The sequence below is a fragment of the Podarcis muralis genome, chromosome 4 (assembly GCF_964188315.1).
Source record: "Podarcis muralis chromosome 4, rPodMur119.hap1.1, whole genome shotgun sequence".
In the NCBI taxonomy this organism is placed as follows: Eukaryota; Metazoa; Chordata; class Lepidosauria; order Squamata; family Lacertidae; genus Podarcis; species Podarcis muralis.
The window spans coordinates 27134287-27160040 of NC_135658.1; the positions used below are offsets into that span (position 1 = coordinate 27134287).

General features: G+C 44.6%; 1 protein-coding gene across 2 annotated transcripts; it reads right to left on the bottom strand.

Annotated features, from left to right (window-relative positions):
- Positions 1-351: 351 nt before the first annotated feature.
- On the bottom strand, positions 352-25718 carry CDX2 (caudal type homeobox 2). Of its 2 annotated transcripts, XM_028726395.2 has the most exons (3): positions 24871-25716; positions 10677-10822; positions 352-3137 (listed from the first exon to the last, which is right to left on the bottom strand). In XM_028726395.2, the coding sequence occupies exons 1-3, from the start codon at positions 25373-25375 to the stop codon at positions 2937-2939; spliced, it is 852 nt and encodes a 283-aa protein (XP_028582228.2). In that variant the 5' UTR covers positions 25376-25716; the 3' UTR covers positions 352-2936. The 2 variants fall into 2 exon arrangements, with proteins under 2 accessions (XP_028582228.2, XP_028582229.2); XM_028726396.2 differs by lacking the exon at positions 10677-10822 and having other exon boundaries at positions 24871-25718.
- Positions 25719-25754: the final 36 nt, after the last annotated feature.

Sequence of the window (25754 nt, forward strand, 5' to 3'; positions counted from 1 at the left end):
CAAAAGGGACAGAAATTCAACAGGTGAAGGTTTGGCCTCTGGTAGTAATGGGGGAAGTTGCACCTGTTGGATTTCAGCATGTCAGGCGGTGGGAGTGGGGAAGATGTTGATCCTATTGCAGTCGTTTGCTGCCAGGACTCGGATGAAACTCAGTAGGGAAAACGTGGCACTCTGCACCTGCCTAGAGGCAGTATTTTCTTGCTCCTTTTTACTCCAGTGCTGAACTGGTATAGATGACTTACTAGGCAGATCCTGCTTACTGGGCAACTACATACAGATAACTGGGTTTAAGTCACAAAGCACATCCTCTGCGATACTATGAAAACATATAAAGTGGTTTTTTTAATCAGATCAATTTAACCAGAGGTATTTATTTTATTTATGCTATCCGTATACCACTTGGTTAACAAAGTTAATTAAGGAGCATGCCAGTTTCTTAATTTGGAAGAACTAGCCATGTGATGAAGAGCCTGGGTTCAAAACCTTGCTGGGCTCTGACCAGTCGTGATCAGTCTAAGACGGCTTCGCAGGATCGTTCTGACAGTGGAATGGCACATAACTGCAAGTGGTGAAATCAAGTGCTCCTTTGAGGATGTAGGGGGTACAAATGTGGAAAAATACAAACTGAACTTGAACATAAGCACCCTACTAAATCAGTAGTCCATGTAGGCCAACATTTCCCCCCTTACACTGGCCAACCAGATGACCATAGGAAGCTGGCAAACAGAACTCAGCAGTCTCCTTCTCATGTTCGCCAGCAACTGGTGTTAAGAGTCAACCTGCCTCTTAGACTGGAGGTAATATAACCATCACGACTAGTGACCACTGATAGCTTTATCCTCCATTAATTTGTCTAATCCCTGTTTAAAGTCATTCAAGTTGGTGGCTGTGGCAACATCCTGTTAACTATGCACAGTGTAGAGAAGTACTTTCTTTTCTCCTGAATCTTCCAATGTTCAGCTTCATTGAATTTCCCCGAATTCTAGTGTTATGGGAGATTGAGAGAAATATCTCTCTCCATGTTCTCCACAGCATGCATGATATTATAAACCTGTCATGACCACCCCCCACCTCACATTTTTTTAAACTAAAAAGCCTCGATAACTTTGCCCCTTCACGAGTTTTCCCAGCCCCCAGTAATTCTGCTTTCTCTTTTCTGCACTTTTCCTAGCTCTACAATAACCTTTTTGAGGTGTGAGTGACCAGAACTATACACAGTATTCTTTTATTTTTATTTTAAAAACAAAAACAAAAAACCCCCCTTGGATATTAGCTGGAATTTTGGGGACCAATTTGGTAATCTCATAATCTCCATTTTTTAAAAAACAACCTTGTTCCAAATAGATCCGGTGAAATCAGTACAAACTTAGGCTTGGATTCCCCATGGATGCTTCTCACATGATAACTGTAGCATCGAGTTATGACTTGCACATGTGAATGAATCAATCATAGATACAATATCCCAGATAATTATTTTCCTGTCACCCAGTGTTGTATAATTTAGGGTTGCCATATTTCAAAAAGTGAAAATCCAGACACAAAAATTGTTGAGCTTCTTTTGCAAAATCTCAAGATACAAAAAAGAAGAAGTTTTGGAGCTATTTTTAAGGAAATTTGTCACTTCTGACATGGATTGCCATACATCAAGGTTTTCCTGGACATTTTTGACTGCTGAATCCTGGCTACGTTCAGGAAATTCAAGATATATTGCAGCCCCAGTACAGTGGTACCTCGGGTTACAGACGCTTCAGGTTACAGACGCTTCAGGTTACAGACTCCGCTAACCCAGAAATAGACCCTCAGGTTAAGAACTTTGCTTCAGGATGAGAACAGAAATCGTGCTATGGCGGCTGCGTGGCGTCAGCGGGAGGCCTCATTAGCTAAAGTGGAGCTTCAGGTTAAGAACAGTTTCAGGTTAAGAACGGACCTCTGGAACGAATTAAGTTCTTAACCCGAGGTACCACTGTATAATTTAAGCATGCCTCTTACTCCAGGTTGGCCCCCAAATAATTTACAATTTAAATCCATTGCAGGGTGCAATATAGTTGTACAATTCAATGTAGGAGCTGGGAAGTGAACTTGGGATGTTCTCCATGCAGTGCAGATGCTGTACCGCTAACTGTGGTCCTGAGTGCCTCATATAAGTTATCTGCAGATGTAAACCCTGTCTTTTCAAAGCATTTGCTGCTTGAGTACCACTTCCTGAACAAAATGGATTTGCTTCTTTCCAGTTTGCAATGCCACAAGAGATGCATAAATCTGAAGAGATGGCCTTCAGCGCCAACTTTGCGATCCCTTGTGCAAACAATTAGTATCAAGCCATTTCTTTGGAGCATTTCAGCTGCTCCTTATCTCAATCTTCCCCGCGATCTGTCATGTAAAACAGTGCTCCTTTTAATATATCTAGAGTACCAGGAAAACAAAGTGAAATATGCTTTAACCCCCTCCCCCACATTTTCTTTTGCCCATTAATATTTATCATTTGCTCAACAACATTGGTAATAAAAAAACAGGAATGACAAGAACAAACAAACAAACAAACAACAACAGAAGGCATTCCAGGCCCAGTTCCCTGAGATAGCAGTGTTTTTCATTTGCAAAGAGGAGTGTCAGTTGCGTGGCACCTACCACAAGCGTGGAAACAAAGTGAAGTAAATTATGGGGGTGAGGGGAATCAACTCCCCTCCCCTCCCCTGTTGCCGCACAATGTGGGTTGATCACAGTACATTTTGTACAAATGCGCAGGAAACCAAAAGGTGGGGTGTGGTGCTGTGTATAGATGTCCAGGTGGGACGCAGAGCCACAGTGTCCCCATATCGATTTCACCAATGAACCAGTGGCCTTTCCCACCAGGGGCTGGTGTGCATGTGTGCCTCCCCTTCAACGAAGGAGAGCAGGACGTATCCAGCTGCTCAGTCTTTTCTCCCCAGCGGCTGTCACTGTGCAGTGGCTGACACTAAACCGGGAGCACTCAACACTCCTCCATTGGGGCCAGAGCCGGTTGTCCCTGGCTGCATGGAGGACACTGGGCTCATGGGTTCTGATCCACTGTGCACACCCCCTGGCTGAGACTGTTGCAACTTCTTCTTGTTGATCTTCCTCTCCTTTGCCCGCCTGTTCTGAAACCAGATTTTCACCTGGGGGAAGAGGAAGACAAAATAAGTTCCAGCAACTTAGTGCTATAGACCCATGAGAATGGCTCTCCCATTATCCCACTTGAAGATACTGGAGAACTGAACCCCAGAGCTATGGTCCTTCTGCATTACGTGTTTCCTCAATGTGTACTAAGAAGGTACTTTATGGACTACAGCTAAGACTGCATTCTTGTACATGCTTACCTGCGAAGGAGGTCCACAAATACAGTGGGACTTACTTCAAGAAAAGATTCAGAGGATTGGGCTGTTTGAGCAAAAAATCTTCCTGTCCTGCAGAAAAGGACAGGGAGTGGAGAATGTGTAGAAAGAGGGTGGGCTCCTCATAAATTCCTGAGAATCTAAGCTCTCCTTTTCAAAGCAGAAAGATAACATGTTTTTCAGGGGGAAGGAGGGAGCAAACAAACTTGTATTGTCATGGAGATGGAACATAATTTCCATATTGGTAAGTTTGCATCTTCTTAGCAGAACTGATAGGATCCTGAATTATTAAATTAGAAGTATCTCTTTTTCTTCACACCAAAATGTAAAGATTACAGTCTGGCCCAAGTGATACACTTCTAAGCCCCTTTAATTCAGTGGAAGGGTGTTAAAGAGTGCATTCGGACATACCTAAAACACTTTAGTGTCTGCACTCTAGAATCGCACTCATCCCAGTTTGAGGCCAACCACAGGCCTAATTAGGTTCCCCAGCCCAGGTCATTTTTGGGCTAGCCACACCCATATTTCTCAGGCATTAAGTCCAAGCAGGCTAAAGGAAGACTGGACTCAGGAGAAACTGGTTCTGTAGTGTGGAAGAAGGAGCCAGTTACTCACAGAACACATTGGCTGATGGGTGTGGTGGTCCTACCCCCACCTTCTCCCAGAGCAGTTTTGCAACTTAAAAAAAAAGATTGAGGTTTACAGTCAATAAATATGTTTTCCCAAAAAGCACCCAGTGAACTTCTAGTGACATAAATGACGGGCACTTTTTAAAATATAAAATGACAGGACATGATCAATCTGAAGCACAACAGAGGGGTAGACATGATGACCAACCCACTGTTAGAGGATTTAGGCCAAGGGCTCCCAGACTGTGATCCGGGGACCATCAATAATCTGCAAGCTTCATTCAGGTGGTCTGCAGCATGTCTGTGGATTTGTGGTTGAAGATAAGAGATAGCACACTATTTGCATTAAATGCTTACACTGCTTTTAAACTGAATTTCAACTGCTTTTATTTCTTATGTTGTATCACTTTTTCAATTCTGTGGAATAGCATTCCTGTTGAAATACGACAGATGCTCACTAGGTGCACATTCTGGAAATAATTAAAGACATTTTTGTTCTGAGGTACTTCCAAGCTGGATAAATGAGTCTTTACCATGAGTGTCCACTTATTAGGGTTTTAAGTCTTGTTTTAAATGTATTTGTTATTGTTGTGCCTTTAATTGTTATTAATTATATGTAAATCACCTTGAGATAATAGTTTAGAAGGCCAGTAGTAAATTAATCAAAATGGAGATAACAATAACGACACTAATACTAAATGCATAGATAAGAAATAAAAGAAGCAATAAAAAATACAATTAAAAATCATACAGCATCTAGCACAGGGCATTACAATTGCTATCACAGTTAGGAAAAACATTAAGTAGTCCACCAATACCCTCAATAATTTAATTTTTTTTAAAGTAGTCAGTGGGTAAACATTAATTGTGGGGGGCAATGATTGGGAGGCTCAATTCACTGGACTGAAAAGTACACACCCTTGTTTTTAGATACATATGCACATAAACTTAAGCATGTTCTTAATTTTCCATGGAAATCAAACAAAGTCAAGTCTAATTCACTTGGACTGAATTGTGCTCCATGTTTATAAACTAATGTGTGAGCCTCCAGCGTTAAAATTTCAAGCAAACCAGGGCAATATTATTTATTTGACTATGACATGTTCTTCAACAACAGCTGTTGAAAAGCTAATAAAATATAAATATGACATTGTTATCAGGTGTTAAAATATAATATCAGAAGCAGAATTCCAAAATCTGTTGCAAGTCAATGCCTATATTTGGCGGGTATCAAAAGCAGAGAGTATATGTTCAGCACAGGAAATTACCTATGTCTCTAGATGACCTCCTTCCCACTTCAAGGGTCAGCCCTGTAGAAAAGAGCCTTGTCATGTGAACACAGGGAGCTGCCTTATTCTGAGTCAGAATTTTGGTCCGTCTAGTTCAGTATTATCTATATGTTCACCTTTCCCCATAGTGAGGAAGACCTAAGGTGCCCAAAAGTATGTTAGTTGTGGGATGTGATACATAAGTAGCAGTCAAGTACAACATTCCTTGTTTCCCTAGAGTGGACATGCGAGGGAATATCCTGGTTGGGATATACTTCCTTTTGCATGTGACTAGAGGTGGGTGTGACCTTACCTGTCCAGGTAATCTAAAGGACAAGGCATGCTGCCACTCTCTCTCTCTTTGACTTCCTGCATTTGTTGGAGCAGCAGCTTTTTAGCTAGAGACACTGGAACTATCTTCATATGGGCTAGATCCACATGTATACACTTTGTAACTAAGTCTGCCTTCAGGGATCCAACTGTGAACTGAATGAGTGAGTAAACTACTTTAATACACTTTACTCAAGATTGTGGAGTGTTTATTCTTTTAAGAGGGATATAAGGGAACTTACAATGAATCTAATATTGAGAGGCTTAAACAAGCCTGCAACCAACTATCTGCTGTGCTTTTAAAAGGGGAATGTAAAACTCTGCTAAATTATAGAACTTGCTAGCGCAAGTTAGGAAGGATATTAATAAACAACATATCCTCTCCTGCCTCCCTGAACATTCCCACATTAGTGACCCCAGTTCCAAGTATAAGATCTGTATTGTGTTGTATGGTTACATTTTACATATATATTTTTCTGCTGGCATTACACATATTATATTTTTTATTTAATTTTTACAGAGGTTTCTGTCCTGTAAGGATTTGCTGACACTTTCTTAGGGCTACCAATGACTGTATCTATCTTCTTGTCAACCAAAGCATTTGGGATATAATAGCCTGTTGAAAGAAAAATGCTATGCATTCTTGTGTTTTGATGTTGTAAATAGCCCTGTGATCTTCAGATGAAGGGCAATATAGAAATTTAAGAAATAATAATGTTTATGGGTAATTCTTGTACTTCTCTATTTTCAAAACAGACTAGAACCAGGCAGCCTTTCAGACAAGGGACTGTCCTCTCTAAATTAGGAGACATGCCAACGCTACCTGCATAAGAAACATCCTTTATTCAATTATGGGGGGTTATAATAAGCCTTCCATTTAAATTTCTCATTACTCATTACTTTAGGAAGCTTACTAAGGGGACAGGATGAGGCATATCTATATTTAGGATTGGAAATTGGCTGGGCACGCTGAACATTAGTTTCAATTTAGAATGGTTTGCTCATGGGGACTATTTTTTTCAAAGTGGTTAAGCTGGGTTTCCCTCACCCCATTTTAAGGGAATATATATTTGGAGTGGGAAACTAATGGCAAGCTCAAAACAGGAAGAGTGGGAATGGAAAATAAATCCCAGGTTTATATCCAAAATACAACCGCAGTAGCAAACGGATATGGTACATTAGAGCTTAGCTGATTTCTTACGGCTTTCATGGCCAAACAGGGACTCTAGAAATCAATGCAGCCATCATCAAAACACCAGCCCTTATATAAGCGACAGAAGAAAAGAAAAGCCATTATGCACATGGGAGCCTGACTCAGAACTAATGCATTTCCAGGAAACGCAAGGACACTCGGAACAGGGGTGGCACTCAGAAAAGCTAGAAACACAACTCTCTTGGACTTTGAGAACGAAGGTGTGTGACTTTTGTAATATCTGCAAAGACTGCACTTAGGGAGGCTGCCTGGAAAGTCTCTTAAGGTGATCGGAATGGAATAAACAAACTCTCCCTCCTGAGCATGTTGATATATACAAAGCAGCCTCATAACCCAATATGTGAACTGGATATATGAGCACACATGGAGTTGTCATTTCCGCCTTAAACCTAAAACACTGTCCAGGTGTGCCAAGATTCCATGGACACCAAAGGGATTTAAGCAAGTTCTCAGTGCTGCAGCTAGGTCATTTCAGACTCTGGACTTAAGGGTCAGAATGCCTCGTGAGCGTAGGCAGAGCATACCTTCTCAGCACTGAATAACCACAATAGATTCTCCACACTGCTGTAGGATCACAGGAAAAACATTCCACATCAGAGGTTCTTTCCCCATCTCCCATCTTGCATGAAATGGGAAATGAAATAGTATAGGCAGTGAAATGGCCCTCATCGCTTTTAGATTGGCCACATTGTGTTGAAACTTTAATCCAATATTTCATATGTTTCTGGAGCTAAGCCCAGTGGCTTACTTTGGTGAGCCAGTAGCCACTTGTTTCAAAGTAGTGCTGAAGATCTCTTAAAACTAGGGAAGGGGACCTGTGTCCCTCCAGATATTGATGCCAAGTTAAATGCATGTAAATTGTGCACAAGTTAAATGCATGTAAATTGTGCACAAGTTAAATGCATGTAAATTGTGCACAAGTTAAATGCATGTAAATTGTGCACAAGTTAAATGCATGTAAATTGTGAATATGTGTATCACTATTTGAATGAAAAGCAAGTGCAATTCTCAAGCCATGGACTCCAGAAAGGGGGGGGGGAGGCGACGACGACAAAGGGACTTGCCCTCTTTGTGCATTTACCTACTATATTTATAAAGCCTCATTGAGTGTATCAATACACTCGGGAGAAAGTCCAACCGGTGAAAATAGAATACTCGAAAGCAAAAGAAAAATGGTTAATACTGCTTAAAATTACAAATTATAATCTCTACACACACACACCCCTACCTCATTTTTATGTTTTGCCCAGAAATCATATCCTCTAAGGAGAAAGTGATGATACCTCTGGGTTTTGTGTAGTGAGTGAGAGTAAAGCTACATATCATATGCTGAAAGGCACTTTTATCTTGGATGACTTCTTAAATTCCATAGCCAACATCTGATTTTATAAATAGGTTATGGGCCAGTCAGGAACCTTGCTTGCAGTTTTGATTAAAGGCATTCAATTCTCTCTCTCTCTCTCTCTCTCTCTCTCTCTCTCTCTCTCTCTCTCTCTGTGTGTGTGTGTGTGTGTGTTTAATCACCTGGGCCTGATCAGGTCTATCAGACATTAGACCTTGGGACCTTTTCATACAAAAGTCTTCAGTGCAGCCCACAACACTCCCAACACATTCCGCATAAAATTGTGAAGCCACACAATGAGTGCTCGCATGGAATGAGTGCTCAGCCACATACCGTACCTGTTTTGGTAGTTGGCTCTTGGGGTGACAGTGCTACGTTGCACAGCAAAGAAAGTCCATGCGTACATAACAACTTTTTTTGTTATCATGCTGAATGTTTAAAGAACAAATAACCTGCCAGAACTAAAAGGTTAGTGATGCTTTAAAAAGGGGTGTGTGTGTGCGGATTACATCTAATTGGAGTGGATTGAACGGCTTGCCATCAAATTCATGGGGGGTTGACACTGTTCACGAAACATTGTGATGTGGTCTCTGCAGGGTGGTCTGCCGACCAAAATGTGACACCAGGACACTTGCCCTAGATTGTGGCATTCTCTTGGAGATAGATACATTCAGGGAAATCCTATGATTACAACTGATTGAAGTAACAGAAGTGCTGATTTGCTCAAAATCATTTCCTTTGACTTGAGCTGGTTGACTCTGGAGTGAATCTTTGTACAAAATACTGGAAGTGTAGTGAGTTGTTCAAACCCCCATTCAGCCTTGAAACCCAATAATCTCCACCAGTTAGAACCTCATAGGGTCATTATGAGGATAAAAATGGGAGGTGGGAGAGCTTAGTACAAATGCTGTGAGCTCCTTGGAAGTGAGATGATATAGCCATGTAAATGAATGCCCCTCACTTCCATAGAACTTAGCCTCATACCTACCTAACACTTTCAGCACAAGGACTTGAAAGGATGTTTTCAAAGAGGACACATAAACATGCCTTTTAACCCGCATTTCTAAATGCATGCATTTCTAAGTTCATGCAGATGAGAAAGCCATTTTGAAATCAATTGCATGCTTTAAATCAGAGGTGGGGAACCTGTGGTCCTCCAGATGCTGAGGATGCAACCCCATCAGCCCCAGTCAGCATGGTTAGCGGTAAGGGATGATGAGAACTAGGACCACCCCTGCCATTAGACAGAGTGAGGTAGCTGCCTCAGGCAGCAGATTTTAAGTGTCCGGAAAAGGAAGCAAATTATTAAGTTTATTTACTATGATTTTGCTCTCCAAGAGGCACTTAAGGGATTTATTTGCTTCAGATGCTAAAATAACTTAGCTGGCCTGGGGTATTGTATGGCTTCATCTTTTCTGGAGCAGGAAAAAACATTGAGCTAGCCCTGATGGGAGTTGTAGTACAAAAAATTATAGAGGACTAAAAGTTCCCTGCTCCTGAACTGAATAGTGTTAGGGTTAGCATTACAGGAGGAAGGGGTATAAACAGCTGCAGTTTGTTGGAAGTTTTGTTCCTCTTCAATCAGACCTTTAGCTGATTAATATTCTATGGGCTTTTGAATGTGTTTGTGGGAGCGGGTTTTTTTTTGTTTTTTTTGTTTTGTTCTAACTATTTAGTTGTGCTTTTATCTTGTATTTTTATCTTGTAAACTGCCCTGAGATCTTTGGATAAAGATAGTAGTAGTAGTAGTAGTATTTTAGCAAAAAAGAAGTATAGCACAAAATATTTTATAAAATACATTTTAAAGTTAGATTTATATCTTCCAATACGAAAGTGAAAGCTGTGGTTTACAATTCCCTTGAGCCAAGCAATTTCTCTCGTTCCTTACAGAATCCAGCTTTGCCACTTAGCGTATACACAATAAGCAGCCATAGCCAGCTCCTGGCTTGCTGGCAAATATACCTATAGAATAAGGCCTCTCTAGACAGAAAGGCCAGAGCTTAATGGGAGAGCACATCCTTTGCATACAGGAGGTCACAGGTTCAATCCCTGACTGGAAAACACCCCTGTTCAAAATCCTGGAGAGCTGTTGCCAGTCCGTATCACCCTTAATGACTTAGGTGGACCAGTGTCTGATTCAACAGACGGCAGTTTTCTAAAGACACCATGTGCAGGAAGTCCCATGCTTTTGTTCTTGGAAGGACATTAGCTGACATACTTTTTTAAAAAAACATGAAGCTTTTAAGAGAGCAGGTGGCACAATGAGTCAGTGCATCTGGCTGTTAAACAGAAGGTTGGTGGTTCAAGCCCACCCAGGGGTGGATTCCTGCATTGCAGAGGGTTGGACTAGATGACCCTTGGGGTCCCTTCCAACTTTACAGTTCTATGATTCATGGGAGGACCTTGGCCTGACTGCTTAATGGATTGTACTGATAGGTTTTTTTATGGACTGAAGCTAAAGCACAATGGCAAAGAGGATTTTCTGGGAGGCTGCAGGGGCCTTGGACATCTTACAGAGCAAAGAAATAGCCAAAGTCGCACCTGTCTCTCTGACAATCCCAGATTGGCTGCCAGTTCAGCTTTCCTCCGAATCGTGATGTAGCGGCTGTAGTGAAACTCCTTCTCCAGCTCCAGCCGCTGGTGATCTGTGTAGACCACGCGGTACTTGTCTTTCGTCCTGGTTTTCACTGAGGAGAGAGATGCATGTCCGTTAAAGGAAGTGCGATTGCAGCACCATTGCTTTGGAGCATTCTTTGGACGGTATATTTGGAGAACGTTTGGCTTTAGCAAGAAGCTAGCCCCTGTGAAAAATCCCCATTAGTCTCTAGCAACTGAGGCTTCTGTAGACAGTTGACCAAAGCAAAACAAAACAAAACATTTCAAAATATCCCTGCTTGGCATGTTCATGCAGGAGGGCTTCCAATGACCCTGGGCCTTTACGGTTTCCAAAACTTAGCTGTTGCTTATTTCCACCCCATCCCCCAAACACAGCAGGTTAGAAGGGATCCCTCTTCTTCCTGATAGTTTAAATTATAAGCCCTCAAACGTCTGGCTTCAAGAGGAAGTGATTTTCAAACAATGCATGCTTGTAAAAAGGAGGCAGCTGCTGGGTTTATGGCCCCCAAGCCAAACACACACAAAAACACAACCGTAAAGCAATGCATTGAGGGGGGGGGTGCACCTTGATTTGTGCATCTATATTATTATTTGGCACTCTGTAATTTGGCCTGTTATGACTTCTACAAACTTCTACTTACTAGGAATGGAGTCCCAAAACTTCAATAGAATTAATGGGTGGTATTGCACTAAGTGTACTCAGAGTAGACCCATTAAAATTAATGGAACAAACTTAGTCACATTCATTCTACTACTTTTGAGTAAAACCTAGTGGAGTGCCACTTCTCCAAGTAAATGTGTTTGGGAGAATAGCTCTCTGATATGCACAACCCAGATAAACAGGCACTTTAAACTTTAGTGGGAGGTATTTAATGCACATACTTCATTTTTCATTTTACTTTCAACATGCTTGAGTTTGGTTAGGTCTTGTCTCTGTGGTTCAATCCAGTGGGAGATTCTCCTGCACTTATAAACCCCCTTGAAATGAATTGAAGCTGCAGGCAAGCATAGTTCATTTCATGTGCGTAGTCTCACTAGATCATTTACAAAGTATCAAAATAAGCCTAGGTACTGTGTTGTTTTTTTGGTAAAGGCTTGTTAACAGTTTTACCTTTGTCCCCAAACAGATCACTTCATATTGGAGATCAAAGTATCAGTCATTCAAATTGTGCTTAACTTATATCACAATAATAAACATTTTTAGAACCTGGGAATCAAGTCCCAACCGTTTCATCACTTATACAAATATGTATAAACTCAGGCCTCCCCTTTCCCAGGCCTGATGCTCAACTCTCTGTTAAGCAGTGCTGTCTTAAGTCACAACCAAACTGATGTTTGGCCATTTTAATTCCCACTTATTTCAAAGGCGTGGGTGGGAGAGTTAAATACATGTTTTGCCCTATTTCCAATGAATTATATTTCATAGAATTGTAGAGTTGGAAGCGACCTTGAGGATCATCTGCAATGCAGGAATATGCAGCTGCCCCGTATGGGGATTGAACCTGCGATCTTGGTGTTATCAGCACCACGCTCTCACCAACTGAGCTACTTCATTGCCTTTTCACACAAACCACCACCAACAAATTGTGTGTCAGTGTGCAATTTATAAAATATATATAATTCATTACTTGGTCAAGTTGTAATGTGCTATACTGTTTATTTTCTCATTAAACTGCATATCACATATATCACATTTCCCCATAAACTATTCCCTCTTTAGACATGGGCTATCTACACTACTAAGATAGGAGCGTATACGGTAGTTTTGTGGTATTGTGGGGAGAGTCACAGTTGAATTGGATGTGGGGTGGTGGAGGAGGAGTGTACACCTCTAGTAATGGAAATTTTACACACATAAAATCTGCAGACACTCCAAGGAGGAAACTCACACATTTCTCACACATCTGATGTATGATGTGTTGTCCTTAGTTTGCAGGTGTATACATGGGTACAGAGGCGAAAGATGTAAACAATGGGGCCAAAGGTCATGACATGCAAGAGGCATAATAGTCTGCAACATTTCAGTGCAAAGATCAAGTGCCTATAAAGATAAGTACGTTCACAAAATGGTCATTTCCACAAACACACTACAGTACAATAAATCTATTCACATTTTAAGGAGCCACAAGACTGTTGTTGTTTTTCCTGGAAAAGACTAGCATGATCCCCCTTCTGGAAATGGTGTTGCCCTGCTCTCCAAGTGGGTAAGCAAAGGCTGTTTGTTTGTTTGTATTTAAACTGTGAGGCAGCTTCTTCCTGGAAAAGAAAGTAGCTGGCTGGTCCTTGAAGGCAAGAGCTCTGAAACGGAATCCACAAATTAAAACTTCGGATACACGTACTTTGTTATTTATGAGCAGTCAAATACAAATCCCCATTAAATATGACTCTTTTTTGGCAGAGGCTGCCTTGCCATGGTTATCTGTGCCCTGGTAACCTTTAGATTAGACTGTGGCAGTTCAATGTAGGTGAGGCTGCCTTTGAAGGTTGTCCAGAAACAATGGAGATGCACGATAACTACCTTTATGGAATGCTTTCCCCGTGAAGGCTTGCCAGGCACCCACTTTGTAACCTTTTTGGTGTTAGGCTAACTGAGCAATCCAAACCAGGTCTACGCAGAGGTTAAGTCCCATTGCATTCAGTGAGGCTTACTCCTGGGTAAGAGAGGCTAGGATTGCAGCCTAAGACATAAATGCTTACCCAGACATTTGAATCTTATGTATGCTTTAAAGAGTTTCCTCTGTTGTATTTTATATTTCATTGATTGTACACTACCCATCAGTTTCTTAGTAACATGAAGGGTGGTATAAGAATTGTTAAGTGTCGATTAGGAATATACCACACCAGCTCTTGAACAGTTGCACTGGACCCTAGTTCATTTGCAGGGCAGAATTCACAATGCTGGCATTGATGCTTCAAGCTCTTCCTGACTTGGCAACTTGAAGGACCTCCTGCCACCACACCAAACTGTCAATAGACGAAGGTCATGATCATGGAAGGGTGTTCTGCAGGTGCCTTCATCAAAGGAGGTGAAGTGGATGGGACCAGGAAATACAATCTTCTTGGTGGTGGTACTCCACCTTTGAAATCTCTCTCCAATGAGAGCCTTTTTAAAACTTGGAATTAAGTCACAACAATTTCCTTCCTTTCTTCCAAGGCACCTATATTTGGCTCCGTGTGTGTGTTTTTAAAAGCCCTAAATTTGCGTTGATTATAAATCACACTCTTTCCTGTTCTATTTCTATTATTATTTTATAGCTGTAGTTATTTGTATTATGCTATTTTAATTTCATGTTGTTTAAACTGTGCCTTTTAAAAATTTAATTGAAAGGTGAGATCAGAGCTTATTAGTAATTATGAAGTGATTTATGTGGCTCTATAACAAGCACTCTTGCTTATCAATAAAAGTCCATGTAAAACAACTGACTTCTTTCCAAAAAACATGGAGGCATCAGTGCCATTCACAGCAAAAGGACTGAATTGATTTAAATATCCAGGCAGGCACTATCTGGCTGGGAGATCAGCTCTTTTCTCCTGCAGTTTCAAGGGATTGGAAAGCTTTGATTTAAACACTGCCATTTGTAAATGAGATAAACCACAAGAAACAAGATTCTATAAGGAGGGTTCTACTCAGAAGGCATTCAAAAGCCGGCTTAGGAATGAAGCTTAATTTACACCAGTACAGTATTTCTTATTGCAAGTCATGTACTGAGATGGCAACAGGAAGGGACAATCCACAAAGTCAATTTTATGACGAATGTAGGAGCTCTACAGTCATTTAGGCCTGGGATTTTTCAAGCAGAGCTATACACAAACACATTTGGGCCAGAGTAAGAAGGAGTGACTTCTACCTAAATTTCCATTTCCCCTCGTTTGAAGGTTTATCTATAGATCTATCTCGTTATAAAACGTAAATGCAAGAACTTGCCAATTCCAGTACTTTTCTACATTTTTTCTCCTCCTAAAAAACCCCCCTGACTGCCCCATTCCCTGGGGAATTTATTCCCAGGACAGCTGGCCAAACCAGGAGCATAAATTGCGCCATGACAATTTCAAATTCACTGCGCTTCCCAAATTCACTGCGATTCCCAGGCAGCCCTCCAGCGCGTCTGTTTGCGCCTGGCCTTTGGTCTTTTCTCCCGCTTCTCGTTTAACTGGTTCTCTTCTTAAACAGACCCCCACCCGCACCACAAATAAATAGAGAGATCTGAGCTTCTTCTGCCTGCCTGTAGGTGTTTAATGGCCGGCAGGCTGGCTTTGGTGAAGCTAAACAAAAACAAAAGGGGCAGAAAGGCGCGGCCCCTGCAGCCCCCAGACAAAAGCTTCCCCGCCACGAAGACAAGGCTGATCAGAGGGAGCTCCCTGGAGCCGCTCAATGGAGAACACGAGCGCCGACAATGCGCTACAAGGCGATCTTATCAAAGCGAGGAGCCTCCGGAACGCCCCCGAATCGCAGGCGCAGGCGGGTTGCCTGGAACAAATGGGCGGCAGGCGCTTTCATTCTCCCCTCGCGCTCTGCGCGGCGCATTTGAATGGAGACAGGCAGGTCCCTTCCCCTCCCCACTGCGGGAAAGGAAGAAAGGGGTTCGGAAGAGGTTGGGCACCTTGAATTCAAATGCATCTGGGGGTGGGAAGCAGGGAGGGGGCTCCTAATAAAACGCAGAAGACCTACTCTTCCCAGTTTCAGCCAAATTGCCCCCTCCCTTTGAAAATAAAACGAAAAACACAGTAGATGGGGTTAGGGTAGAACAGAACAAAGGAGGCGGTCTTCCACTGGGCCAAAAAACCATTGTTGCATCTAGCTCAGTGGTGAGGACACTGGCTGGCAGCAGTTTCTTTCCCAGATGCTGGGGAGAGAAGCTAGAGCGTTCTGCAGGTCCAAGCTCTGCCTCTGGGAGTTTATAATATGACTCTTCTCCAATGCAGGGAGATGCCGAGCCTGGTGGATCAGGCCAATGGATCCATCAGCGTGTTTTCACAGCAGCCATACAGGCTGGGCCACCTACACTTCCCCCGAATCTGAGCAAAGTTGGAAAGGGAGAGAAACATATGGCAACCACTTTTCCCAAGCCACAAAAATGATCTTCTTCTTTTGTGAAATTATTTAATTTTCAATTACAAAAGTCCAATATACGCCATATTCTATCAATACCAAATAGCAATCCAAATACCAATCAATTACACAGCCAATTATACAATTGATGTGGCCTCCCACCTGTTGTACTTCAAGGTCTGATTCCCTTTAATTTTGCCTCCAGACTATTTTTCAAACCAAATGCAATCCACTCTTGATAAAATGACAGTCTTCTTTAAAACTTTTTAAAACCACAAGCCCATTCAGACTTGGACTTGGCGTCTGGAAATCTGTTCTCCTAAAATGGCAGAAGCATTTCAAGGCAACCCTGAAAGGCACCCTATAAATATAGTTTGGGGTTTTGTTTTGTATTTATAAGCAATAATCATTTTTAAAGGGTCTGAGCACGTGCAATGCACATTTTCCACATTATTGATAACAACAGCCTGAGCTATTGTGGTATCTCAAGTTTGATGGGGTTCTTAATAAGATGGAAGACCCAGATCCAAACCACAACTTTACAGAATTGTTGTCCAGGTTAAAATAATGCAACTATGTAACTATGTTGAGTAAAATCAATCAAGGACCAATTAAGGCTTTTGAGGGACTGAACCCCGGCACCTCAGTTCAAAACTGGAGCGCAAACCCAGCCACACTGTTCCACGGATGAAGTCACTCATATCATATATCATATCATCATATATCAGCCTTCGCCAACTTGGTGCCCTCCAGATTTTCTGGATTACAACTTCCATCAACCTGGGAGTCCAGAAGATCTGTGAGGCAACACTTTTATGAAGTCTGATACACAGTATATTCACACAAACTTCACTGCTTGTAGTGACTTTCCCCAGCGAATCCCAGGATCTCGCTAACTGCGAGAGAGATTCGGAAGACAAATGATTTAAGACAAAATGAACTGGTAGAATTGCCACTTTTTGTTTATTTGTTTGGGTTGCTGTTGTTTTTAACCCCAAGTCCTTATGCTTTTTTAACACCTGGTGAGTGACACCCCAAACATTTAAGAGACCAGCCATTTCCCGCAACTGGGGGGAAACTTCGTCTGCTTGGGAGCAGGGCATGAGCAGGGGAGGACGACAGCCTTTAAGAACCAGGTAGAGCTTAGAGAAGAGAAAATAATGGCCCTGATCCACTGGAAAGTTTCCCTGGATTGTGTCGGAATGAAGATATGTCAGTTAACCATTTGCAAATATTTTGTCAGGCTCTCAAGACAGGAGAAAAATAATAGAAGCCTCTTTCTGACTGGATTGCTATCTATGTATTTAAGTGATCTCTCTCTCTCTCTCTCTCTCTCTCTCTCTCTCTCTCTCTCTCTCTGGGATTCTTAAGGGTGATTGCCAATGTTAGTTATACTCAGAGTAGACCCATTGAAACCAAAAGACTTAAGTAACTTTAGTCCACCAATTTCACCCTAACAGTACAATCCATGTCTACTCAAATTAAGTCCTATTGCATTTGGTGGGGCTTACTCCCAGGTAAACCTGATAAAGACTGCAGCCTGACAATTTTGCATTGCATTATGTAAAGGTGCATTTAAAGTGTTTAGTATTGTACTAACATTAATGTTATTAGTGTGACAGCACTCTCGTCTTTGGGAAGTCCCTGCCTATTGACAGCAGACAGGCCGCTTCACTGTACCTTTTTTCAGCGCCTGCTCAAAACATTTTTGTTTAGGCATCCAGGTTTGTTAAATTTTGGCATGTGTTTTAATCTGGTTTTTAGTTTATCGCTAAAACATCGTATTTTTTTGAATGTTTTAAATAGCTGGTTTTAACTGTTTCCTCGACTTACCATTTTTATTTTTGTAAACCACTTTGTAGTGGGGTTGTTTTGTGTTCTGGTTTTTACAATCAAAATGCATATACGTTTTAGGAAATAAAGAAATGAAAGAGATTCTGTGATCACCATGTGGGAGCCACATAAATAATAATGCCTCCTAGAGAGGACTGCAGAAAATCAACCACTGGTTTGCTTGGGGTGAAGATATGGGATGGGTGGGAGAGAGATTTTCCCCGTTGATCTACTGCGGAGAATTTTGCAATCCACCCAAGGGCCTGTTCCCACTCTCAGCTGCCACAACCACCAACGCTCCCCCCCTTCCCCCGCCCAGGAAAGAGAGAGAGAATGAGAGAGGAATGGCAGATTTCAATATTGACTGCGAAAGTTTCTGTTCCACCTCCCTCTCCTTTCTCTTCTTTTCCGGTAAGGGGCGGTCAGGGAAGGGGAAAGCGGGGAACAATAGCAAGGAAGGTGTATATCAAAGCAAGATAGGTTTAAAGCCCCCTCCTCATGACAGATGAGGGTCTGCCAAAGAGAAGGGAGGAACAATATTAGCATCACAAGTAAGACGAAGGGGGCGCCTGCAGGACCCTCTTGCCCTCTGCGACCTTTTCCTAGGGCATTAGCATCCGAGGTCGCTTCTAAGGTTGCTATCCTAAGGACACTCACTCAAGAGTAGGTCACGCTGATCTCAGTGGGACTTACCGTACTTCTTAATAAGGATTGTGAAGGGTGTGCTGTAGGATCAGCCTTCCCCAAGCTGGTGCCCTCCAGCTGTTTCGGACTATCTAGCTGAGATGGATGCTTTAGCTGAGATTGCAGAGGGTTGGACTAGATGACCCTTGGGGTCCCTTCCAGCTCTACAATTCTATGATTCTAACTCCACTCAACCCCTAGCCCAGCATCTGCTTGTAGGGCCTCAGAATGGCAAAGGCCAGCACTAGATTTAGGGTGGTTCCTTTAGCCGAGAGGGCACAAAATACGTAATAAAAATAAGAATAACCTATATTTAGATGGGTACCTACCATAGCTGTCAACATTTCCCTTTTTTTAAGGGAAATTCCCTTATTCCGAATAGGATTCCTCGCAAGAAAAGGGAAAAGTTGACAGCTATGGTACCTACGGAGAAGATCCATGTAAAAAGCAGCTGTAACAAAAGGAATTATTGTGAAAATAAGAAATATTCAGGGTATGTGTGACTAGTTTTGTCCTCACTCAAGGCACCATATTACCAGTCTGCTCTTGCAAAGGCTACTGTAGATGCAGGACCTCCTGCTACAGCCGTGATTTCTATTTATTATTTCCAATCTACACTTTCATTAAAAGAATATCATGGTGGTATGGAAAGTAGAGTGATGAAACCAGCAAAAAGCACCCACAAAACTTTAATAAGTACCAACTGGTTAAGAAGAGAACATATTGCAAAGGCCCTTCTAAAACAATGTAGTTTTCAGAGCAGCTCTGAGAGAAGGATGGAGTGGTTTCTGGCAAACCTGCACTGGTGGGGAGTTCCACAGGCCCTGGATCAATCTGTAGTGAAGGCCAACCCAACCTCAGAGGTGCAGGGAGCCACCAGAAGTGTCCCATCTGAGCATCTCAGCTGACTGAGGTGGAGCATAAGGAATCAGATGGTCTCTAAGGTCCTTTGGGTCTGAGTTGTTTAGGGCCTTGTGAATTAACACTAGTACCATGAATCTATTTCCCATTCACCCCCATCACTTTTCTCTCTTTCTCTCTCATGGGGATTAATAATGCAGGCATATAAAGTCAGCCAGTACTTATATGTGAGTGTTATTAGTCATTCCCACATTGCAAAAAGTGAGTTCATGGCAGAGCTGAGGTGTATGTTGACTAGGTCTCATTAATGTATTGGAATTCAGATTGTTATATTCTGGTCTAACTAGTTGCACTCAAACACACTTTGGGGTGAGATATCTGTTTGCAGCAGGATCCTGTGCATATCTACTCAGAAGAAAGCCCCATTGAGTTTGATGTAGGGTTGCAGTCTCCATGCATTTCAAGGGCATGGTCCAGTCAAAGGGGAGCAATTTCTTGGCTCTCAGTGGGAGAGTCAAGCACATATCCTGTTTGGTTTCAGTGGGACTTGCTCACATGTAAGGCTGCAACCAGAAGTTTGCAACAAACTAATAGAGGTAACCTATGGGAATTAAAATTAATGGTACTGGCAAGCACTTCCCTAGGTCCCAAAGGAGAAGTGGGGACCTTTCAGATGTTGTTGGATCACAACTCCCATCAGCTCCAGCCAACATAGCCAACATCTGGCGGGCCACAGGTTCCACATCTCTAAATTAGGAGGGGCAAACAGTCAGATCCTAGATACGTTTACTCTGGAGTAAATACCAAGCAATACAACTTTCCAGGGTTTCAGAGAGGATTTTTTCTCTGAACCTTGGGACACTGAAGGGGGGGTTGCATACCAAAGAAATGCTACTTCCCATTGTGTTCAAATGTGCTTACTCTGGAGTATGTACAGTCAGAGGCAATGGTAAGCCCACCAAGACACACACACCTCAGCGATGCAGAACAGACTTTGGAAAGGAGGAGGAGATCTTTCTTGAGGAAAGGAAGCAGAGGGATTGCATATCGCTGGCTGGGTGGCCAAGCCCTGGTCGCTGCCCTACGGGGCTGCAGAGAAGAACTGCCCAGCGGCGGATCACCTCCTCTCTGCACGAATTATTAGCAGCCCAGCGGCGATGGGCATATAAAGGTATGCACTGCCCAGTGAGTCAGAAATCAATGCACAACCAACCGCGCGCACCGGCCAGTGATTTAAGGACGAAGCCCGGTATCAGCTCGACGGGAAAGCGACCTGCAGGAAGGCCAACGTGCGCGGAGGAGCGCAGGGGACCCCCGTTGCCTCTTATTATTCTCAATCCAGAAAAAGTGCTAGATCAAGCTGATCCCACGAGATCTTCAGATCAGCCTCTTGCGTATAAGAACGATGCCTTTGCCCTTCAGTTAAGAGGTTAGGAAGCCAAGCGGCCTCGCACAAACTGGATCGCACTTTCCTCTGGCAAGGAGCCGGGGAATCGATCTCTTCACTACAAGCTCAGGCACATTTTATACCACAGGACCCTCCGATGCTGTTGGACTCCAGCTCCCATCAGTCCCAGCCAGCATGCCCAATGGTCAGAGAATAGACTTGTAGTGCAATAGTCACAAGTTCCCCATCTCCACGCTGTGTCCTAAAACAGTTCTCACGAAACTTGGGTCTGGGCTGTACCGCTTCAGACTAGGTGGGGGAGGGGGTCCCCATCGTGGCATGTTCATCTGTAGAAAACAAATCTCTGCCGGGAGAAATCTAGCAGTTCAGGAAGAAGGCTGGGCGAAAACTTCCCAGCATGCTACTCAAGGAATCTGTTTTTCATATGGGCGATTATTCCCTCATCCAAAATCTGAAGTGGGTACAACCCAGGCAATAGCCCTTGCATCTCAGTGACAACTATAGACTGCTTCTGAATTCTTAGTCCAATGTGGATCCGGGTCATTCAATGTGCGCCTGTGTCTTTGAAGCTGCAAATACCCTGATTTTTTAAAAAAAGAAATAAACCACCGGAAGTTCTCCTGCGCAAGCGTAGTTGAAAATTCAATGGGAGCAGCAGCGCAAAGCCTTGCCAAACTCGGATTCATTTTTAACGCGTCTTGCTCAAGAGAACTTTCCAGTCGTTGAGGCTGGTTCCTTGCGCGTGTCTGCACTTCCCAGTATGTTTTGTCCTGAGACTGAACCTTCGCTAGAATTAGTGAGCTCATCAGAAGAACATTAGAAGCAAATGGACCTACATTCGCACTGCAAGAACATGGAGACTTCCAGGGCCTCTGAGATTATACAACCAGTTTCCATTAAAGCAAATCTTTCAGGGTCAAGGCAAAACAAGAATGCATTAGGTTAAAATTAAAATAAGAGGTTCAGTATTGTTCTGACAATCCGACCCTACATACATTTTATCTTTTCGTGTGAATAATTCTACCCCTTTCTAAACTCTCAATATTTTATCCACGGGATTCTGAATGGATGGCTGTATCATGGACTTCAAAACACTGCTCATGGAAATTGTATAATTTACTAGCTCAGCCCTAGGATAGAAACCGGATCCTACAGGCATTACTCAAGAGTAAACCCCGGGGATTTTCATGAAGCTGCCTTCTGTTTCGGATTAGTAGAAGGATTAGAGTTTTAAAACCGATTCCAGTCCGGCTGAATTCCAAAACGTGTGCTCAAGACGGCCCTAAATAATGCGCCTCACGCTTCAATTCTAAACTTAAATTCAACTGCAAGTAGATTACATTATTTGATTTTCAACTGCTCTTCTTGAGTGCTTTCACTGCGGGTTACCGCTTTCCCTTGTCGGTAACAATGTATATGCGAATTTAGTGGTTTTCTTTTAAATATTGACAATAAGGAACAAAGGTTGTTTTTTTAAAAAAGGAGTTGCATATTTGCTCTTCAATACCACCACCATCACTGCCCCCCCAATTCGCAAATACACCAAAGTTTCCAAAGCAAGGCTCCCCCACTCTCTGCGGAGCCGCCAAGCGGGAAGTCCCAGAAAACTCCCTGCTTTCTACGGTCGCGCGTCCCCTGCGCAGGGCAGCAGCCGATGCGTCGCTCAGATCCCTGAACCACACACAGTCAGCAGGTCATCCGGCTTCAAATATCACTAGAGAAGCAACGTCAGCCGAGGCCCTCTCCTGCTCCTGGTCTTTGATCCTTGCTCCCGGAAGGGTGTTCTCAGTTGTCTAACGCCAGCAACTTGACGCGTAAAGAACAGAGGTCCGCGCATCGGCCTCAGCCATTAGTGGCCGGCTCTCTGTTGTTGTTACACACACACATGAGCTAGATTCTCCAGCAACAATCCCCCACGGAAATCCCCACGCCGCCATTATGGTACAATCCGAAGCATATTCACTCTGGTTTAACTCCCACTGAATTCAATGGGACTTGCTTCCTATCCAGGCTGCAATCCATCATAGACGTTGCCCACAGCGGGGACTTACTTCCGAGTGAACATGCCTGTGATTTGCGCTATTAAGTGTGTTTTTTAGGATTGCAGCTTTTCGGGGGTTCCCGAGCTTTTAATTTCTGTCTGGGTCATGCCTCCCGCGTTCATCCATGCCCTCTTACAGATGTGGAACAGATTCAAGTCTCCGGGGCGCTGCGCATCGCCACAGTATCCCTTCCTTACAAAAACCCAGCGACGAGAGAGGGGAGATAGCTACCTATTCTGCGAAGCTGGATGGAGACACCGGTCCGGGGACCACCGACAGCTAAAACCACAGATCTTCCCGCATCAAGTAATCCTGGCCTCACCTACCCTATGATCAAAGTTACGGTAAGGAATGTCATTAGTACAATAGGTGGAGCGCGTGGAGCGCTCGAAAAAACCCTTACAGAAGCCAAATTATTTATATTAGCGACAAAGGTGCATAGGATCTGCCTTATTCAGAGTCAGACCATTGGTCGCATCTAGCTCAGTGCTGTCTACACTGGCTGGCAGAGGCTGTTCAGGATTTCAGACACGGGAGATGCCGGGGATCGAACTCGGGACATTCTGCATGCAAAGCAGGTGATCTCCCACGGAGCTATGGCCCTTTCCCCGAAAGAAAACGTCGGTGGGAAACCTCCCTGCAGATTGGAAAGGCCTTAGGGGGACAGTTCCTGCCAGCCACAAATTTCAGCTCGGCGGCAGTGCTTGGATTTATATATGGGGCTTGACCTCGCCAGGTTGAGAAGCTCCATGAAAGGGAAAGTCCCATTAATTTGCAACGGGACGGATTTCCCAGGAAATGTGTGCGTGTGTCTCGTGTGCTTAGAATGGCAGTTTTAGTGCCCACATGCTTCAGTTTAACTGGCTCGGGCGATAAAGATGCCTGTCTCCAATCAGATCTGCAGTTTTGTACAGTCTGGAAACTCACCAGCCCAACAAGAATGATTCCCGGAGGAAATGGACCAGGATGGAGAGAGTCTGAGAACCTTTCTGGTGACAGCCCGGCTCATCCAGGCTAAATCTGTGAAATAGTTTAAACGATATTGGAGAAGCGCAGTTGCAGAGGAGATCATGAACGCGCAATTTCATTTGGAAGGAAGTGCCCCTGCTTCCCACGGGATTTACTTCCATGTAAATCCTGAGCTGGGATCCTGGCACAAATGTAGGGCATATCAATTCAGACGGGGTGGATCTGAGATTCATGCTCCCTTAAGGGCAAAACACCCGTTGGTTTTAAGAACTGTAGAGAGTCACGAAGTTCAGTTTTGTGGATTGCAGTTTGTGGATTTGCAGCCTGTTAGGTTTATTTGCCGCCGCCTTTTACACTCAGATCCGAACCAGAGAATGTGCTGGCTCGCTCTTGGTTCCTTTGCCCACCATTAATGAACTACCTCCCCCAATATTTAATGCACGAATCTGACTCAATCCTGGCCTCGTCAACTCAGGATGGAAGTCCCGCTGCTTGGGATTTACTCAGTGTAAGCAAGGCGTACAGCCTTTACCTCCGAGCAAATGCCTTTTAAGGGGACGCAGAGGTATAATAAATTGACAGGGCGAGGTATTCCCAGCACGTAAAGCGCCACTGACGCCAGCGGACTTACTTCCGAGAAAGTTTATATGGAATCTGGAGTAGCGCGTGGCTTTCAAACTTAGCAGGAAATAATATTCGTTTTTAAACTGTCACGGCCTTAGGCTAGCACAGGAAGCCTATTGATTATGACATTCGTTTTAATGGTTCGGCTTTACGAGGGAACTGGATACTAAAAGCAAGCAGGCGCGCGCAGGACAGCCCAACCCTCTGGCCTCTCAGCGCTGGCGATCGGCTCCACCATCCCTGCAAGGCACGCCAACCCTGGATCCAGTCCGAATATATGCTTATTTCCAAAAGAAGGCTCCGTAGGATGGCTGTCTCGCTTCAATTCGAGAGAGACTCTCACACCAGGTCGTCGGTCCCCGACCAAATACCCCCACACCGGGCTCAGTTTGATCGAGGTGTGCGCGTCACCTTAACCCTTGAAACCAGCAAGGCCAGCCGCGGTCCCTTCCAGCGTCCTTGCTTTCTTAATTCTTCCATCTTTCCCCTCCCACGGCAACCGTGCCCCGGCGCTGGTGCAGAGTGGCGCTGCGTCCCGGTGCGCCTGTAGGTGATGAGGTGACCGGGCTTCCTCCAGGCCTGCGCCCCACAGCCCCTTCCTCCGGACACCCAACGAGCCGCCCCTCCCTGCCCCTTCTCCTTCCTTACCGGGTCCCCCTGCCGTGGGTTTCCTGATCCAGTCGCAGGGGTTCCGCCTCTGGCCGCCCGGAGAAAGGTGCTCGGCGCCGGGCGGCGAGTTGAGCGGCTGCATCAGCCCTCCGGAAGCGGGGACTCCGCAGGGGGGCGCCGGCGGCCCCTGCGCAGGGTGGTGGTGGTGCGGGTGCGGATGGTAGTCCCCGACCGGGCTGTAGGCCAACCCTGCCGCGCCGGAGGGTCCGTGCACGGCGTTGGCGGCCGCCCCAGGGACGCCCCCCTGCCCGTAGCCGTTCCAGTCATCGCGCAAAGGCGCCCCGTAGGCGCCGGCCCAGGGCGATCCCGGGGACTGCGCGTTGTCCAGCCCAATCCCGGCGGGCACATGGTAGGCGCCGTAGTCCGAGTACTGCGGGGCGCCCACGAAGTTCTGCGCTGCCGCCAAGTTGAGCCCCCCGGCGTGGCGCACCGAGCCCGGGTACATGGAGGCGCCGTCTTTCTCCAACAGGTAACTCACGTACATGGTGGCCGGAGGCGAGGGGCTCTCCTCCACATACTGCTGCGAGGGCGCCGGCGATGGGCTCCTGGCCTCCCTTCCCTGGGGGGGGGGGGGACCTGGTGCGTTGCGAGGCTCGGCGCCCACCCCGTGGTCGAGGCGCCCTCCCTGTGGGCGCAGAGAAGCCGAGAGCGCAGCCGACGCGCGATGGTCAGGGAGCCACCGGCTCCATCGGCCGGCCAGGCTCGCCGCGCTCGGGACGAGGCTCCGCGCTGTATGTTGACAAGGCGCTCTGAGCAATGGCCAGGCCAGGCCCAGCACCCAAGGCAGGTGACGTGGGGAGGGAGCGGGAGGGAGGGGAGAGAGGGAGGGAAGGAGGGAGGGAGGGAGGCACCCGGGTAATATA